At 40.2% G+C, this 20,052-nt stretch overlaps 1 protein-coding gene across 6 annotated transcripts in view; it reads right to left on the bottom strand.

Annotated features, from left to right (window-relative positions):
* BTAF1 (B-TFIID TATA-box binding protein associated factor 1) overlaps nucleotides 1-15,946 on the bottom strand; it is a 100,500-nt gene extending 84,554 nt beyond the window's left edge. Inside the window, exons 1-4 of one of the 6 annotated variants that reach the window (XM_073353922.1) lie at nucleotides 15,592-15,946; nucleotides 5,147-5,270; nucleotides 3,943-4,057; nucleotides 2,272-2,418 (exon numbers count right to left, since the gene is read on the bottom strand). In XM_073353922.1, the coding sequence (XP_073210023.1) occupies nucleotides 2,272-2,418; nucleotides 3,943-4,057; nucleotides 5,147-5,270; nucleotides 15,592-15,605 (400 nt within the window). In that variant the 5' untranslated portion in view covers nucleotides 15,606-15,946. The other 5 variants (XM_073353921.1, XM_073353919.1, XM_073353917.1 and 2 more) reach the window with 5 other exon arrangements.
* Nucleotides 15,947-20,052: the final 4,106 nt, after the last annotated feature.

Raw genomic sequence — 20,052 nt, forward strand, 5'->3', positions numbered from 1 at the left:
AATGTAGAAGCGTCACTGTTGCCCAGTGCTGATTAATAAGGTATGAAAATCAAAGCCTAACATTTAACTAACATCACAAACTACAAAAATTCATTTTTCCTATATATCTCACCCATATAAGTGCACAGGTTCATTGCCTTTCTACCAATGAGCACTCCACCCTCCGTCCAATCCAGTGTCTTTGCCCATCTTCCTAGCACCTATTTGTGGATGTCCAGTACTCTCAAATTCACGAAGGCCAAAGCTGAGCTCTTCATGTCCTCTAAGACACCCCAACTGTTTCTCTCTCTCCCTGTGGACAACACCATGCTCCTAGTCATCCAGGGCCATAACCTGGATAAAAATCTTTGACTCAGCCACATCTATAGACCCAAGTATTCAGGCCATGTCTAAATTTCACCCTTTCTTCCTATACAATCACTCTGAAGTCTGACATTTCCTCTTGTTTCACATAGCTAGTACTGTTTAAGTCCTCACCATCTGCATCTTTATTATCTTCCATTCTGGCACTGGTTACTAAAACCTTGTTTCTCTCAAGTCCATCCAAAATGCTGCTGCCAATATCACCTTCCTGGCTCATTGCTCTGACGACATTAGTCCTCTTAGAGCATGTCTACATAGCAACTAGACACTTGCAGCTGGTCCATGTCAGCCAATTTGGGCGCATGTGGTCGGGCTGCAGGGCTGTTTCATTGTTGTGTAGACTTCCAGGCTCAGGTTGGAGCCCAGCCTCTAGGACCCTGCAAGGTTGGAGAGCCCATCAATTAAGCAGTCCTGCAAAACCAAGTTGGCTGGCACAGGGCCAGCGGTGGGTTTTTCTTTGCCATGCAGAAATACCCTTAGAGTCCCTCCATTAGGGCTGTCCTTTGTTTTTTAAGGTAAAGTCTGTTTTAATGAGAAAGTATTCACAACATAGCCCTTCCCTGTCTTGCTGACCTAGTAGTGTATCAGGACACCAACTCCCAGCTTCACTCTGTCAACTCCCACCTTTTTCTGTGCACCAGTCAGCTTCCTTCCTTATGCATCCTGTATGCTCATGCCACCCCTAATACTCAGAAAAAACTTGCTAATATAACTTGCAACCACTACCCTATCCTCCTTCAGATCCCTCCTCAAGACTCACCTCTTTTAGAATGCCTACCAAACCCAGGATGCAGACCATAGTCAGGCAAGTAATGAGCAGTGACTGGCCTCTTTCCCCTTACTCTTATTAACTTCCCCATTTCTCATCCTACTACTACCTCCAATTTAAAGAAGAACTGCACCCTCCACCCCCCACAAATTCACATGAACCTAACAAAGCAGAACTGTATGAGAAAATGAATACGTTGAAGAAACATTAAATCCCTAACTCCTTATTTGTCTGTTTTGTGCCATTTAGATTGAAGCTGTCTGGGGGCACGGATTGTCTCTTATCTGCGTCTGCACAACAACAACTAGCACAGTAGGGCCTCAGTCCCAGCTGGTGCCTTTGGATACTACCACAACATGTTTACTACCACCAGTCTCTGGACCACCAAAGTCCATGGAGTACTTGCTGGACAGCTGGCTAGTCGTATGGTACTGGCTCCTCTCAGTTATTTCCTGCTCCTATTCTTCACTAACAAAGCTAAAGAAGAGCTTTCCTGATATTTTTTTTCCCCTCCATATAATGAAATGCTGCGGTTGTCATAGGATTATTACATGAGAGGTCTGCAAGACCTCATTCACAAGTTCTGTTAAAATGCAGTCCACCCTATGAAAACATTTGAGAACCCCCAAACTATGCTATCCAACATTAAGGTTGAGCTGTCAAAATCATGATTTTATAAAAAGGCAGGAATATTAAGCACTTACAACACATACAGGAAATACAAAGAGATATTACAATAGACTTAGGCTAAAAATAGAAAACCTGTACATGCACAATGTGGCTGAATTATTGTTGCTGTAGAAACCTTAGTTTTTTCTTCTCCTGTCATTTTCCCTTTGAACTCAACTGCAAAACCTTATTTCATTTCTTCTCCCTGCATTTATCATAGCTCTGCTGGGACAATGACTAAAATCAATCCCACTACTTTAGAGCAGAAACTATTTTTCCAAGCAGAGCCGTGTAGTAATAATTCATTCCTCTACCCTAAAGTGAGAATTCAAACCAAAAGACAGTTATGATTTAGCAAGTTCCCCACACCTTCTTCCTAGCAGTATGGGAGATTCTCGATTGTCACAACCTACAATATGGTCAACACACACACTGATAACTGGGAAAAATCTATTAAATAGAACACATACCTGATTTGTCATCTTGTACCTCAAACTCTGCACCAGCAGATCCAAGAAGAGATGCTCCATGTTTTAATAGTCGACAGATATCAAACCTATCAAAACGCAGTCTATCACTGGCACATGAATCGTCCATAGGACTTTCTGAATCAGATTCTAGATAGAAATTAAAAATACACTTAAGGAAACAGTCAACACCAATGCTCTTTCACATGAGAAGCAGGGGCAAAGGTGGGAAAGAAATACACCCATTTAATTTGTGAGTTTAAAGGCCTCATGGAGGGAAGAATCTACATGCTGTAATCCAACTGAGTCAATAAAAATATCCGTCTAAATACGTTGCCTTGATGATGCTTATGCTTGATTTTCAGACCTTAGGTAGCTGTGCATTTACATGCCTACTTTGTGCAAACTGATTTGCAGACTCACGGGGCTGATAAATCCTGATGTGCTCACAGACTGTGTACTTCAAACACAATGTGCACCTACCCAAGGTCGAAAAAAGTAGATTATTTGCTTCCCTAATTGAAATTACAAAATCTTGCTCATTTACAGCCCAATGTGCTTTATTAGTAAGTTTATGTACACAAATCAAAATTAGTACAGTCTATTTTCTTCACTTTACACACAAAAAAAGTCTTGTGCTTTTGTAACACACCTAAAAGACAGAAGGGAGAACTGACTTGTCCAATAATTGTATTTAGCATTCAGGTACAAGAACCATGATAATACAGCACCATTACACTGGGCCACCAAACATCAGTAGGATCAAATAGCTTCACCAACTCCAAAATTAGAGACACAGTACATACAGACCTGGTTGTTAGTAGTTTTAGCCTTACAGGGCTTTTATAGAAAACTAACTGGAGATGTTCAGGAAATATCTGGCCAAAGCAACACAATAACAACACATGACTCCACCTTCTAGCAGGCAGACATGTTCAGTGGTGTAAGAGTGCAAAGTGGGGAGGCGGAGGGGGAAGTGTTTGCAGTAGGCTTCAAACACCCAACTGACAGTAAAGCTTTAAGGATTAATGGACTTCTGCTTTTTCAGTAAGGTAGGCGCTTTATTATCCCACCTGTTTTATAAAAGAAGGAAGGATATTTTCTGGGGTCTAGAACATGAGCTGAGCAGTCCTTATGAAATCCTAGGAGAAGCCAAACTTATGCAGAAGTTTTGGTGGAACCTTATGTTGTTATCCTTGTTAATAAAGCCAAACCCCATTAAGAGGTTGGGTATGGATTCTGTGTATGTTAGGGAAAGGCAACGTATGGCATGCGTGCAAAAGGTGGAACGCAAGCGGATTTTCAGTGGCACTCACAATGCCCGGGTCCCGGCCACCGGTCGGGGGGGGGGGCTCTACATTTTAATTTTAAATGAAGCTTTTTAAACATTTTTAAAACCTTATTTACTTTACGTACAATAGTTTAGTTATATATTATAGACTTATAGAAAGAGACCTAAAAACGTTAACAATGTATTACTGGCACACAAAACCTTAAATTAGAGTGAATAAATGAAGACTCGGCACACCACTTCTGAAAGGTTGCTGACCCCTGACATATGTAGCATGCAGACTGCTTGTCAGACAATCTTTTCCAATCTGCTGTACAAGTTTTATACCAGAGTAAGTGTACATTAGAGTGATTATCAACTATACATAGTTCACTTAAAAGCACCTTGTTTTGGTCTTGGAGTTGGCTTCCACTCTGGTACATTTTTCACTATTGCTTCAACAGCCTGGCCAGCTGCTATGCGAGTATCCCAATTTGTACTCCTTAAGTATATTAACACCTTTAAAGAAAGATTTGAAAATTAGTTATCTAAACCTTGAAATAAATTTTAATTTCATGAGTACAGCAGCCATCCAGTGCTCTGGACGCTGTACAAGATCATTTTAAATGCAATGGATCAAAAGGCTCCATTTAAAAGACAGCTGGGACAAGGAAGAAACAGTGAGAATACACATTGCTTTATTATCAATAGCATTCATGCTACTCAACAAGAAGCACCAATGATAATCTAGTACAAACAACTCAAACAAGTAGTTAAAACACAGTTTTGTGTCCCATCATTCTAATTCAACTTAGTCTAGATTTTAAAAAGTAGTATTTTCTCAGAGCACTGAGAAAAGTACGCTCAATGCACAATTTTTTGCCCAAGGAGGCCAACATGGGCTGTGATAGCATACACTTCTCTACACCAATACCATTATGCCTCAGCCCCAGAAAGGACTCTCTTTTGGTAAAAGTGGAATAATATTCATGACTCTGGCCACTCTGATGATAGCATCAACTCTGGTATAGATACCCATTCAATAAGAACAGAGATGAGATCATTCTGATGCCACTACTGTCAGACAAATATTACTTTTGGTGATTCTGTTTGTTTCTTTTTTAAACTGGATTTGGCCAGATTAAAATCTAGAAGTAATGAAAGTCTCTATTTCATTTCTAGTCCTTTAAAATCATCTAGCCTGCTACTAATCACTTTTTAACCCTATAACACATAGATCAACTAAGTTTTGAACTAATGATGCAACAGCGGGAAACTGAAAAGAGTTAAGTTTCTCTTTCCAGATTACAGCAAATGTTGAACAAAGTAGGAATTAATCATATCTAGAATACACAGTGAAAACCAGTCTTAAGTGACATCCTAAAGGCTGATAAATTAGCTGTTTAATGGAAGTGGTCTTCTAATTAAGAATGAAGCAGAATAGTATTCAACATATTTAGGGGATTCTTTTAGGTGGTCTCCTAAAAAACAGGAGACTGACAAATTAATTGCTTCCTTGTAGTATCAAAAAAATAAATCTAGTTTTATTCTCATTTTAATTCTCTATTTGGCAAGGCTCTGATGTTATATTAAGAAACAAATGCTTACTTTAGATAAGAGATTATTCAGTTCATGGGGATGGAGTTTCACCACCTCCCCAAGTTGCTGTGCAGCTGCTTTTCTTGTTACCGGTGTGGTACCAGTGTCCAGTAAAATGAAGAGACGATCAAGCCTACACATATGAAAAAAATGCTAAGTGATTATACTTGCAGAATTTGATTGGCTCACTCTATTAACATAATCCCATTAAACCGTCCAGCACACTTGACAATTTGAGGGGAGTTGGTTGCTTGGGGACTGACAAGATATAGACCAACGGATCTGCAATTATGGTTTTTAGTAATAAAAGTTTACTCATTCTGAAAGAATTTGTAATTGAGAATAAACCAGAACATTGACCAAATCCAAATCCAAAATGGAGTAAAAATCTTTCATTACAAAAGTTACAGTTTATCCACTTTTTATAAAGTTCCACAAAGTTGTAATCATGATCAACTAGTTGTTCATCTCAGAACAGGATGGAAATTCTATATTTCAGGATAGAAATACCTTTTAACTTCAGTAACACTTTACATCCCAACAGTGATATGGAGAAGTGCTATTACACGAGTGCATTTGGACAAGACTCCAGTAGAAATAACCCTAATATTTGACATTAAAATTTTTGCTGGAAATGCAGATTTATAATCCATTATGTCAAGTTCTGCCTTTCTTTTGGATACCAGTTTTGTCATCAATTCTCATTCTTCCCCTAGCTGAGTAGCCAGATGTGTAAGCATCAAGCCAATAGAATCTTTGAGGTACTTTTGTCAAACAGAGGAGTAACAGCACAAGTATTGCACAACATGAGGTCTTCTGTATAATACTTTACCTCACTGTTAGCAGAGACATCATGATGGCAACATTTAAGGCAAAAAGATTGGACTTTGTAATAAGTAGTTTTCTTTATGAAACTTTCCTACAGTAAGTTTTCATAAATGGAAGTGTTTGTGATTTACGAATAAGTTTTTTTTCTAATTGTGAAGCAAATCAATGGATCTCTTTGCCAAGGGATGTGACTCCATCACCACTTAGAGCAGGGATTGGCAACTTTTGGCATGTGGCCCGCCAGGGTAAGCCCCCTGGTGGGCCAGGCCGGTTTGTTTACCTGCTGCATCCGCAGGTTCGGCCAATTGCAGCTCCCACTGGCCGCGGTTCGGTGCTCCAGGCCTCTGTAACACCTATGTTTGTACAGACAGAACTAGACCCCAGTGAGAGACTTGTGTTCTTGAAGCTATGAGATCAGGGAAGGTCTAGGAGAATGATTTCCCCCCCGCCCCAAGCTGCAAAACTTAACAAAGGGGGAACATTCTCTCTCATCCCCCTCTAACCCCATTATCCTCCTCCCAATTAAGTTAATGGCCAAAAAAAAAAAAAAAACCCTCCCACCCCCAAATCAATTGACATCAATGGAAGGAAGATTTCAGCTCAACTCCCACTGAAACCAGTGGGCGTAGGACTGATCCTGAAGCTAGACACCACAGTTGTTAATAACTAAGGGTATGTCTTCACGTGATCTATCGGGATCGATTTATCGCATCTAGATGAGACGTGATAAATCGATCCCCGAATCAACACCTGTACTCCTCCTCAGCAGGAGGAGTAAGCGGATTTGATGGGGGAGCCGCCGCGGTCGACTCGCCACTGTGAGGACAGCCAGGTAAGTCGAACTAATACTTCAATAGTTCAACTAATACTTCAAGATAGTTGCGTATCTTAGTTTGAACCATCCGCCACGCAGCGTAGCCCAGGCCTTAGCCCGATTACATCTGGTTTTCTACTTTGATAGCACCGAAGCATTTCTGAGCTAATGGGAAGACAAACTTGAGACACTACTAAAAATTTAAAATCAGAGTAATCAACTATTTGCAATGCAAACCGAAATTTGAAAAAAAGTTCTCTTGAAACTGCAGACCTTTTTTTGCCTTCAGAATAAAGCAGGCAATGGTAAGGACAAACCAATTTTCCAAACCAACATTGAAGTGGAACTAGAAATACAGCTTTCTAATGGAATCTGGTTGTAACCTCAGCTATGAGGAGGCAACCTCCTATATATAACAGCACCATAAATGTACAATAGAACTCTCCCCCAAAACAGCTCACAGTTTAAATACACAGGTACATCACCACTTGTGATTATAGCTGAAATTCTCAACCGAACAGGAGGGTGTTGTGTTTTTCTCAGAAATGAAGCCTTGAGTGTGAGCAGGCAACAGAGATAAAAGGAGTACTTGGGAACTAAACTTAAGTGGCACAGAGATAGAAATAACAGCAAAGATATTTCTGAATTGCTTTGAAAAAAAATATAATTTTATATACATAAAAATAAAAAAAATAATGGAACTGGCCTCCCTCTACAGATATCTTAATTTTAACATAACTGCAGTCCATCTGCCTACATCCACTCACAATTTAATCATTTCCTTCATTTGCCATCCGTAAACCATTGTCTGTGCAACTGTAGTGGCTGCTACCTTCTTCCCCAAAGACATCTGAATTTCAATGGTAGAACAAAAAGAAAAGGAGTACTTGTGGCACCTTAGCGACTAACCAATTTATTTGAGCATAAGCTTTCGTGAGCTACAGCTCACTTCATCGGATACAATGGTAGAACAGTCATCATCCCTTTATGTGTTTGCGCTTAAATAAAAAGTGATGTTGTTTATAGCACAGTAAATTAAGTCAAGCCCTTGTTCACTTCCCTGAACTTGTCAGGTATCTCTATTTGTTCTGCGACAGCTGATTTAATACTTGTTTAAAAAGTATCTATAAGAAAGGAGGATGTTCAAGTGTTAATAAAATAAAAGTTTTGCAGATTCTGCTTTCTTACTATAAATACATTCTGAGGAAAGAAGCCCACAATCTTTAAAGTCCTTTGTTTCTGGAACTGTATGAGTCCCCTTCTGTGCTTCTTTGTTGCTTTTTGGAGTACATGGCACCTTAAGTAGCTTCTAAAATGGTATGATTTTAGAGAAATGTGTAGTCACACAAGGGTATCAAGCAAAAACCAAAGGAATCCACAGGCCTCCCGCAAAAAATAAGATGCGGGATATGTGGTTCAGCACACGACAAGTAACAAATATTTTAGAGTAAGCGTTTAGCAGTTGCCTTTTAAAAACTTTAAATACTGATAGGGACACAAATACATCCACTATGCATGCTGCCTAGAAATAACCCATTGCAGTGCCTATATTTAATGTTATGTGGTTGTTATTCAGGTCTTAAAAACAGTGCTAAAATTTAGTACGCTTTTATGAGACAAGGAGCACATTTTTCCCCCTGTAAGTTTCACCCAAATAAATTGAGCCATTTTCAAGTATAGAAGGAGTTTTTTTAATTGACTGAAAAGCAGGAAGAGGATAGAAACTTAAGTTTTGTAGGAATACAGTTCTGAGACCATAAATGTGCCTTTTATGTCCTGGTGAAAATTTGATATGGCCGAGTTTTAGGAAGTCCTATTTAACATATGTACATCAGATTATATTAGATGATAAAAACAAATGAAAGTTTTCACAAAATTGATGTCTGCACATTCAATGTAATCCTGAGACATGTAAATGTAATTGATTGAAATTTCATTTTTCATAGGTTGGGGGATTGTGGAATATAAATGACTATTTGTAGAGAGAGAAATAGAAATGTATGGAATGAGGCAAGCCTCCTTACTTCACTGCTTGCACATTGTGTCATAACAGAACATATTCTGTTGCGATCTTCCAAACAGTTTAACATAACTAAGTTAGGCACAAAGTCATCAATTTTACGTAATGAAACAGGGATCACGTGTTTAAAAAGGGATAATAATTAAAGACTGCTGTAATGCATAAGCACAGGCAGCCTTAACTCTGTCATTTCCTTACTTTTTACTATTCCACTGTACAACTTTAACTGTATTTAAAATATTTTTATAATTATAACTTGTATATGGCAGACATGTATATACATAGTTGTCATAAATATAAAGGGAAGGGTAAACCCCTTTGAAATCCCTCCTGGCCAGGGGAAAGCTCCTCTCACCTGTAAAGGGTTAAGAAGCTAAAGGTAACCTCGCTGGCACCTGAACAAAATGACCAACGAGGAGACAAGATACTTTCAAAAGCTGGGAGGAGGGAGAGAAACAAAGGGTCTGTGTCTGTCTGTATGCTGGGTCTTTGCCGGGGATAGACCAGGAATGGAGTCTTAGAACTTTTAGTAAGTAATCTAGCTAGGTATGTGTTAGATTATGATTTCTTTAAATGGCTGAGAAAAGAATTGTGCTGAATAGAATAACTATTTCTGTCTGTGTATCTTTTTTGTAACTTAAGGTTTTGCCTAGAGGGGTTCTCTATGTTTTTGAATCTAATTACCCTGTAAGATATCTACCATCCTGATTTTACAGGGGGGATTTCTTTATTTCTATTTACTTCTATTTTTTATTAAAAGTCTTCTTGTAAAAAACTGAATGCTTTTTCATTGTTCTCAGATCCAAGGGTTTGGGTCTGTGGTCACCTATGCAAATTGGTGAGGCTTTTTATCCAACATTTCCCAGGAAAGGGGGGGTGCAAGTGTTGGGAGGATTGTTCATTGTTCTTAAGATCCAAGGGTCTGGGTCTGTAGTCACCTAAGCAAATTGGTGAGGCTTTTTACCAAACCTTGTCCAGGAAGTGGGGTGCAAGGTTTTGGGAAGTATTTTGGGGGGAAGGAAGCGTCCAAACAGCTCTTCCCCAGTAACCAGTATTAGTTTGGTGGTGGTAGCGGCCAGTCCAAGGACAACGGGTGGAATATTTTGTACCTTGGGGAAGTTTTGACCTAAGCTGGTAAAGATAAGCTTAGGAGGTTTTTCATGCAGGTCCCCACATCTGTACCCTAGAGTTCAGAGTGGGGGAGGAACCTTGACATAGTGTATCCCCAAGCTAGCATGATACTTTGCAATCAAATAAGTAGGGAAGATCCCTGCCTCAAGAAGCTTATTTTAGGACCTGAGCCATGTCCCATTTAAGTGACTATAATTTGTCCCCCGCCTTAATGAGAAATGAAACAGGCCTTTAAGGTGAAGTCCTGCAAAGACATACAAGAAGTTTTACTGGCCTCTAAAAAGAAGTTGTTGTATGGGTAAGAGCTGCAGAACTAAGCCCTAAATTGAAAGACAGATGGACAGACCATGAAGAGAGGGATTTTTGGGGAGTTGGAAGAAGTCAAAAGTAAACAGGAAGGGAGTATTACTTCAGGGCAATCACACAGATACCCATCTCACAATGGAAAGCAGAAGGTATAAAGAGTTTAGTGTATTTCTTGTCCAACACACAAAACATCTACTGAAAAGAAATGTAAGTTACTTGTTTTAAGGCTTTGAAGTAGTGTTTTGAGGGAATATATAAGAAGAGTAGTTGCCTCATTCAGAACTCTGGCAATCTGAAACCTCTTCAGTGTTAGAACTGGACATTCCTTATTAAAACAAATAAGGTGATTCCTTTACATGTAAGGCGCACACACACCCAAAATGCTACAATATACAATGTAGCTGACAGAGAAAAACGGACCCTTCTTAGAACTATAAATGCAATGCAAATTTCATCATTTACGTACTTTCTATCTCAGAAAGCATCTTCAGATTTAACTGAAGCATATGTATGACCAATTACATTGCAAAAGTTACAGAGAAGAGCAACAAAATGACACAATAGTATTAGAACAGGGCTTCAAAAATGTATTAACACCTAGTAGCCAGAGACTGATACAAAAGATATACCAGCAAAATCTATTGGCAACACCCTGGTGAGAATCCCAGCTCTAGCTGCTGGAATTCCTATCAGGGTTCTAGCCTTGGCTCCTGTTCAGGAGTTTCATCTTTCGTATCAGTCTTTGACTAGGAGGTATCTGAGAAGTTTCACATCTCCTTGCTGTTATATGGGGGGTAGGGGGTTAGTTCCACTGCTCTATCCTTTTACCAACTGCCTGAGGCTAGTGCCAGACAGTAGTGTTCTTCCACAACTCTAGCAGTCTTCATTAGTAAGATTTTAGTACTAGAGTGCCTGCCTATGCTGCTCTTTAGCTTTCCCAAGCAGCAATACTAGTAGAGTGGAACTGACAAGACTCAGGTCAGTTTAACTGTTGTTTTAAAGCTTGGGGGTATTGATGAAACTAATCAGAATCCCACCAATATAACTTTCACCAATACCTGCAGGCTCTTCAATGGCAATCAACTTGACCCCAGTCTGTCAATTTCACTCTACTACTGTTGCTGCTTGGGAAAGTGAAGAGCAGCAGCAATGAAACTACATGCAAACTTGAAAAGACAGCAGTGCATACATTCACATTTGGAAGGTTCTCTGCTAGAATTTTTTTTTTTAAAGTAAATTTATATTCTGCCAGAACTGATAACCCCATTAACACAATGTTTCTACAAGCACATGGATTTTTCAGGCCTTTACTGGAGGCTTTGAGTTACCTTGAGACAGAGATAGATATAGACAGATTGTTAATGATATACAGGTTTGAAATTTTAGATGTTTATGATCCCACAGCAAGGTTGCCTGTTCTTAGAAACTCTTATATAACACAGCCTCACACCTTATAAAGGCTTGCCAGGACCAGCATATGAACCACTCTCATTCTCAGGGACTTTACTATCATGATCATCCTCAGTAACTATACAGACTATTGGTCCTGTATTATGGTCCCAATTTTTGTGTGTGTGTGGGGGGGGGCTGGGGGAGGGGGTGCAACTGAAGGATGCTATACTGAAAACCCAGAAATTGGGGTCTTATTTACTGACCAGGTACAGCACAGGCAGCTTGTGCTTCTCCACACTTGCTTATTAAAATGCTTCACATTTTCTCCAGTGAGGTAAGAAAGTATTTCAAATGAACACAACTAGAAATCTAATCAATTTCATGAAGTGAGTTAAAGGTAGGGGCAAGTATTATACCTGTTAGTCATTCTGCCACTTTCTTTGATTTTACTATCACATTTTCCTATTTTAAAACGGTTTCTTCTCCCCTTCCAGTGTAGTGCAGATTTTCCCATTATTCTGAGGGGTAACTGACTGACTAAGCAGAAGAAACAATGGATGATATATAAAGTGTTTTTGAATCTACAAAAGGAAATGAAAAATAGGTTCCCTCTAAAATTTTTAAATTAGAGTGGCTCTTTGGTGGGATTTTTTAAAAAACAGCTTAAATTTAACTTTAGTTAAATACCTTAATTAACTTTTTAGCTGGCAGTGTCCCCTTTCAATTTTGATGTCAACACACACTTTAGACACTGCTGAAATCTGGCAACAATACTGAATATAGTGTCCTTTTTGCAGTGATAGTGGTTTGTGATGTGAAAATGTTCACTAGGCAACCTATAATCACAAAGACCACCAAAACCATCACCACATCATAATGACTGTCACCATAACAGGGGGCAGGTTTGAGCAAATGACTTTAAGGTGAAAGGATTTGCTGTATCCCATTATTAGTCCCCGTCTTGAGCCACCCAGTTCTACGAGTTCCTAATTCCTTTCTCAAGCAGGGGTTCCTACCATGCTCACATTTGTGTACAAGCCTAGTGAGAGAGAAGAGGAAGAACAAATTTCTTGCTATCGCACTGGCTGTTTCTACTAAGAAAGAATTCTATTACCCAGATACACTGCCCTGTACAGCTAATGGGGAAGGAGATGTCAGGGAGAGAAGAGAATTCCCATCAAATTATCCCTGTTCAAGGCTTATTCTTGGAGATTGGAGAAGGGAGCACTGTAGCAACATGTGTTTGTCTCCTGAGAGGAAGGCTATCTTGCCTAAACACCCATTTGTACTTATTCTTGGGGATGACATCTGTTGGGTAGCCCCTACTTGTCTGTGTATTATTTCAGGAGATATGGCACATAATCTGTGTTTTACTTTTGTTATGGGGCTTCTGCTACTTTGTTTTAAATAAATAAATCCAAAAAACCAAGACAATGAAATAAACAGCAGACTCTATAAAGATTCTGCCACAAACAAAATTTCTAGAAGACAGTAGACTCTGGTGACACACACCACCACTCATCCAATAGCATGGACTAATATCCAAAAATCCATTTCCTTCATTCCATAAGTGCTAGCCATGTTTTTATTATTATTTATTTTACAAAGCAAATGCATCTTAGCTATAGTAGCATTATAAGATCCTAATCTGGTTTTGACAAAAAAATGTTTACAGATTCTCACCATCCGTCCAGAGTTTAGTTTTGACAAGCCAAGATTTTAGGAAGGTTTTTCCATTCAACCACCATTCAAAGCTAATCTTCACATGTATAGCAAGGTACTTGACAATCTTTTGTTTTTGAAGTATAGGAAAATATAAAAGCAAATCAGCTGCAAACACAGGAATAGGATTTCATTTTGAAATAAGGTTCTAATACTAAATTAGCCAGAAACTTCCCTAAGACTAATATTGGGTATTATCCTAGACAGATATTAAGTCAGCCAGACTTGTTTCCGCCCCCTCCCCCCATTTATAGTTAAAATTGAACAGTAATCTTGGTTCTTTAATACATATCTAAAAAAAACATACTTTTAAACCACAACTATCCACAGGGAGAGTTCAGATCTCTAAGATAAATGAAGCTTGTAAAGACCATAACACTAAGCAACCAAACCTAATGTAATCAACACCAACAATTTATATATTCATACAAGTTCGAAAGGAAAGCATGCTGAAATTTCTGGGTTCAGAAGTGAGAACTCTTAGAAACATGGTTTTCTATTGTCAGGTGTAATACAGACTGCTACAATGCTCCTGTTCTTATATTTAACTTCAAGGAAAGGTCACTTGTCAGAATAAGAGTTACTGTATATGATCTGCATTGTGTGATGTTTCTGCTATTATAAGAATGTGCTGAGGCCAAACTTATACAGTATCACTTTTGCATGTAGACTGAAACATTGGAGACAACAGGGACAGCCAAACTGTTACAAGTGTTTCAAAATATGCAGTTCCTTTGCACTACTGGCTCTTGAAGTGATTCCTTACCAACTTTTCTTGGACTGTCTCTCACAAATACTCCACTACTTCTGTATACTTGTCTACACAGGGAACACATTCGATTACAAGCATTTGAAGCTTGGAACAGAAGTAAATCCTCATTTTAGGCAAGGCTTTAAATACATATCTACTGTTCAGCTAATTCTTAATATTCCAGGTATCTGCAACATTGCAAATAAAGTAATTAGGATAATTTTTGTGTAACAGAAGAATTATTTACAGTGACTGCCCCCAAAATAAAGGGATTATAACACTGCTGTTTTGGAAATGACATGTGGCATCCGATAGCAAAATTTCACTGCAAAAGGTAAAATAATCTCCTAGTGCTTTAAATTTTGGACAAAATCCCAATACAAAACAATTGTTTTGAAGGGAACAGTAGAGAACATAACCAAAAAATTGTCATGAAACATTGTCAACCTCAAAGCTTCTTATGTCAAATCAAATGGCCTCACTGCTCTTAGAAACAAAAACACCCATATTGCAGGCTTGAATTCATGTTTCACAACAGCTTTCAGTGGTGAATGAAATTCACATATTCTAATAGACCAGATGATGTATGGACAAAGATATGAACGTCACTACCTACTTAATGTACATCTTTGGATTAGGATCCACTTTTGTTACAGAAGTTTTAAAATGCAGAGGTACCATCTATGTAGATTATCCCCAAATCTCATCACCACTGTCAAAACATCTAGGTAATGGTTAGAAGGGGGGGGGGGGGGGGAGAAGCATCCTGTTGTGAAGTTTTTCTGTGTTCAAAGGATGATTGAGATTAGATTCATAGGCAATTTTATAATACACAAATATTTTACTAAAGTTGTATAATTAAACACTTTAAACCCCAGCACACCCTGATTCACATATGTTAAATAGATACCACCTCGGAGCTAGGATTCCCTAATCATTTCTTGGTGTGGAAGTCTATGGTTTTATTATTGGTATACTAGGAGGCAGACAAAGCAAAGTGGTTCCTGTCAACTCCCGAGGCCGGCATCATCGGTGCCAATACACTGGTGGGCTACTTTGATGTGGCAGGATTCCACCAGCCTTCGGCATGAACACTTAAGGGTGGCCTGTACATCCTTTGACAGTGCGTATAAGATCTTGGGTGGGGAAAAAACCCTTATCGCAGGAAGGAGGGGTCTGGGTCCACACGCCCTTTACTGAGCTAAGGGCTTCGGTCTGCTCCTGGGGCTGCAGTTGCCCCGGGCGGTGGACATGCTACGGACTGAGCCCGCGCTCAGGGCCATGCAGCAGCACCAGAAGCACACGGGAGGCCGCAAGTGGCGCATGCTGCTGGGCAGGAATAATGCCCCGCTGGGGCCTCAAGAGGTTAAGGAGGCGATTAGGAAGCGGGAGCGAGTCACCTCTTCAGCCCCACACACCAGAGGCTGCCTTGGGGACTGAAGTCCATGGGCCGCCGCCCTCTTCCCCCGCCACTCCGGGCTTATACCGACCTGGAGACCGCCATAGCCAGAGGGAACCTGGGCCGGGTTTGATGAGAGCAGCGGGTGGCAGGCGGGGGCCGCCGTTGCTCTCCCAGGAAGGAGGATACAGGGGCCTGGCCTAGGCCTCTCAGGCTCCACACTCCGACCTCGGCCCCAGCGGATAACGATGGGGAGCGGCTGAGCGCGTTGACTGCCGGCGGAGTCCCACTGGCCCCCGGGGGTGGCGGCAGTGTGGGTGGTAGCAGTGGAACGGCCTCAAAGCACCGGTTAAAGCTTCTATTCGCCCATCGCTGGGGAGAAGCCCAACGCCTGATTTTATAGGAGCAGCCATCTTGTATTTATTCCCTTCCTCCATGATAGCCGCTTCCTCATTGGCAAAAGCGGCGAGCCGCAGCCAATGGGAACAGTGCTTCTAAGAGTGGCGAGGGAGGGAGCGTAGAGTTGGGGGATGGGGCTGAGTAGACTCTACCATGGAGCTTGCCGCGCCTGCTGGGGGAGGGGGGAGCGGGCCATACCATTTACATAGCTGTAGAGGGAAGACTACACAACGGATCGTACCCGTTTGCGTGGGGGGGAGAGAATATCCCCAAAATGTGTCAGGCAGTTTACATCCACCCCATAACTTCAACTGCAGCGTTCTCCGTGGGGCTAGAGCGGGAAAGGTCACTTCCCCGTCCCCCGACTGCAGTGGCATGACCCCTCGTCCCCACAACTTCTGCTGGCACACTGTCTACAGCGCACGCTAAGCGGCAGGAGCGTGGCAAGCCCACAGGTACTACAACTCCCAGCATGCATTGCGCGCGCCTGAGCGGGTGGGCCGCGTGCGCTTGGCCCTTTGTGGAGGGACGGCGGGTGCGCGGCGCCGCTGTTAGGTAGGGCCGCGTGCTCGGGGGCCCAGTGTGGCAGCGCCCGGCGGCTGTTCGCTTCTGCCTGCTCGCCCTCTGAGGGCGGATGCTGAGCTGGTGGGTCCTAGCGCTGGGGCATATTTCAGCAACTGCCTCCCGCCCGTGTCCTGCGGTCATTACTACTCTACCTACTGCCCGCCCTTCAGTGGCTGAGCAGCTCCAGCAGGGTCAAGGGAGGTAAATCCTTCCCACCTTCGACATTTAGAGGGCAGCTGGTGGCTATGGGAAAATCAAACAGTTTATAGAAATACGTCCAGCTAGTAGTAAGATACTGATGTATGCTCACCCCACCTCCCACAAACAGGTGGGTATCACACTGAAAAATAGAGGCTGGGATACAACAACAAGACCTCTTAGATTTACTTACAATTATTTATTAACCTGCAACAGTTCTCAAAGTAGCCGGGCCACGACTGAGTTTCCATATCTGTAGCTCATTCCACTCCCTTTACAAAGAGGAATTACATTCTAAATGCCACAGGTAAAATCAGAGCTGTATTTGATATTCAGCTATACTAAATTGCATTTGTCATCCATGTAACACAAACTCACACTCTTCCCCAAGCTTTCTTTTAGCAAATTAAGTACCATGTGAAACAGAACCAGTTTTAAAGGCTACTATGACTCCGCCCAACAGTCTGTACCACCAATCATAGCTCTTTTTTTGCCTGTTATAATTTATTCGTCTTAATATCTGGGGTAGATTACTAAACCTTTCCTCAGGTGCCTACTATCAGCCTCACATAAGGTTTGCTAATTTCCAAGATTTCCACCCACAACCTCCTTTCTAAAGAGAGATACAACATTTGCTATCTTCAATCCTCTGGTATAGCATATAATTTAAATAACAGAGTGTATATTTTTCTAGCAGCTCAGTCACTTTGACCCAGGTCCTCAAAGGTATTTAAGCACCTAACTACAATTGAACTCAGTGGGAATTAGGCACATGAATACCATTGTGGATCATCTGGGCCTTTATTCCTGGATTCCATTAGGACAAGACTGTCAGAATACGATCTAGTCCTGGTGACTTAGTGCTCTCAATTTATCAGTTTGTTTTGGCACCTCCTCTATTGATATCATAGTCTCCAATGATACGTCATTAACTGAAAAGACTTGGTTTGAGATAGGTAGCTGCAGTGTAGCATGATACAAATAAATCATGTAGCATCTCTGCCATGTACTGATCCTCCTTAATTGCTCCCTTTACTCTCTGATAGTCCAGCCGGCCAACCCATTTTCTCACAGGCTTTCTATTTCTGACATACCTAAAGAAATCTTGTTATTTATGTTTATTGTCAGATTGTATGCTCTTCAATTACCACATAGCATTCCTAATTTTTATTTATGTTTTACTTGGTGTAGTTTATGCTCCCATCTATGACTTCACTAAAGATGGATTTCCATTTTTTGAAAAATATCTGTTTAGTTTAAGTAACCTTTAGTTATGGCTATTTAACCAAATGTTTTTCTTGTCTTTCTGCTCTCTTTGTTTAGAGGTATGTTTATCTTCTGTCACTCAGCTGGTCTACATGCTGAATCTATAGCGAAGACTACACCAAAAAGTTAAGATGACCCAGCTGTGTTGTTCAGGGGTGTGAAAGCTGACCTAACTGGTTTAGATAGTGCGAGGTTGATGGGAAGAATTCTGTGGACCTAGCTACTTCCTCTCGGGGAGATGGAATAGCTACAGCAACAGGAGAACCCCAGCACTATGTAGTGTTGTAAGTGTACATATAGCCTAAGAATTTTAATTGCCTCATTTTTGACTTAAGGGACTTTTTGAATAGTCTCATCATTTTTTTCAAATGCCATTTTAAAAAGTACAGTGAAGAAGTGCTAGTTTCTGGTACAGTCCATGCCTTGAGGATATGGACCTCATATTGTGGTCACTGTCATTTAGTAGCTTATCTATGGTTACTTCTAGAACAGACTTCAATGTGTTACTTATGACTAAGTCAAAAATAGTCTCTCTTCTTGCACGCTGTAAAATCAGCTGTTTCAAGAAGAAATGTTTTAATGTGTTGAGAAATTGCTTCACTAAATCATGTCTGATTGGGATGTTTGATCAGTTTTTTGTGCAGTAAATGAAGTTATTCATTATTGCTATTTCATTAGATTTAGTTGCCTCTGATCTCCCTCTGCATTGTACATTCAACAGGGTTTTCCTGATTAGGAGGCTGGTAGTGTAACCATACTTGTAGATTTCTATTGCTTGGGATTTTACTCCATGATCCTTGCCAGTCAGAAATTTTATCTCATTAGATTGTATGGAATCTTCTAGAAGTAAAAAGATTGCCTCATCAGTCCAATTTGAGATTATAATAATACATTCCATCATGTTTTAATGTATGCCTGTTATGTCAAGGTTCTATTCCATTGCCAAGCATTCTAGTTCACCATTTTTTGTATTTAAATGTCTTGTATTACTATATAGGTATTCTAGGTTTAATTTTTGGCCATAAGCCTGTTGTTATTAAATCTCTTAATATGTTGTTGTTCCAGAATTTACCTCCATGATCTCCATCTGTTTCCCCTCCAGCTCAGCTCTGATTTCTGTCCTATTCTTTACCGGATGCAGAAATACCTTGTTGTTGTTGTTGTTGACATCCCTAGCACATGTCTTTGTATGATCCGGGTACTCCTCCACCGCGTCAAGCTTTTACTCCAGCTCTTAATTTAAATAATATCCCCAAACGTGTGCAGAGTTCCGTGCCAGAAGTCTGGTTCATCTCTTGTGTATAGGTGTTCACTTCTCCGAAAAGTTTCCCATTGCTTAATAAATTTAAACCCACCCTCTTTATATTTCTCTCCCTGATCCATAACTAGGGCTCTTAGAGGGTTTAATAAATACTTAATAAAGGTGCCACTGATAGCTCCTCCACTATTTGTGTCAGCAAGGGTACTAAATTATATTTACGTAAATCAAGCATGGTTTTTATGAACTCTGAACTTTTATGAGCCTTACAGTATCAGCCCACATGGATAAGCACAATATCATGGAACTTTATTACAACTGGTCTGGAGTTCTTTAATTGTTTTTCATCAAAAATGTCTATTTGTCAAAACCAAAACTGTTCATGCAACAGGGTCAAGTTCAATAAATTCCCCAACTGAAAAAAAGTTTAGAAATTGTCAACATGAAAAATTCTGGTTTTCCAGTTAGAAATTACTTTTTGATTAGAAAATAAAGTTAATTAGCCTGAAAAAGGATTTTTAGAAAAGAAAAAGGTTCAAAATAAAAATGAAACTTTTCTAAATGATCAAAACAAAATGTTTTAATTGATCTGAAACACAAAAATGTTGGGTGGTTGTTGGTTTTTTTGGTTCACAAATATTTTCAAGATTTCTACTTTTTGTCCCAATGTGAGACGGGGAAAAAATTTTGAATTCTTTAAAATATTTGCAGGATAGGAACATTATTTTCGGCCCACCTATAAACTGTATCTGCGAGTTCAGTTTGGAGTGGATGGCATGTATGAAATAAGGGAACTCCCCATATGAAAACAAATTAATCAGTTTAATATTGTGTATATAGGGAGAAGCCTGGGGAAGAAGAGTTCCC

Source organism: Lepidochelys kempii, chromosome 7, assembly GCF_965140265.1.
Source record: "Lepidochelys kempii isolate rLepKem1 chromosome 7, rLepKem1.hap2, whole genome shotgun sequence".
Lineage (NCBI taxonomy): Eukaryota > Metazoa > Chordata > Testudines > Cheloniidae > Lepidochelys > Lepidochelys kempii.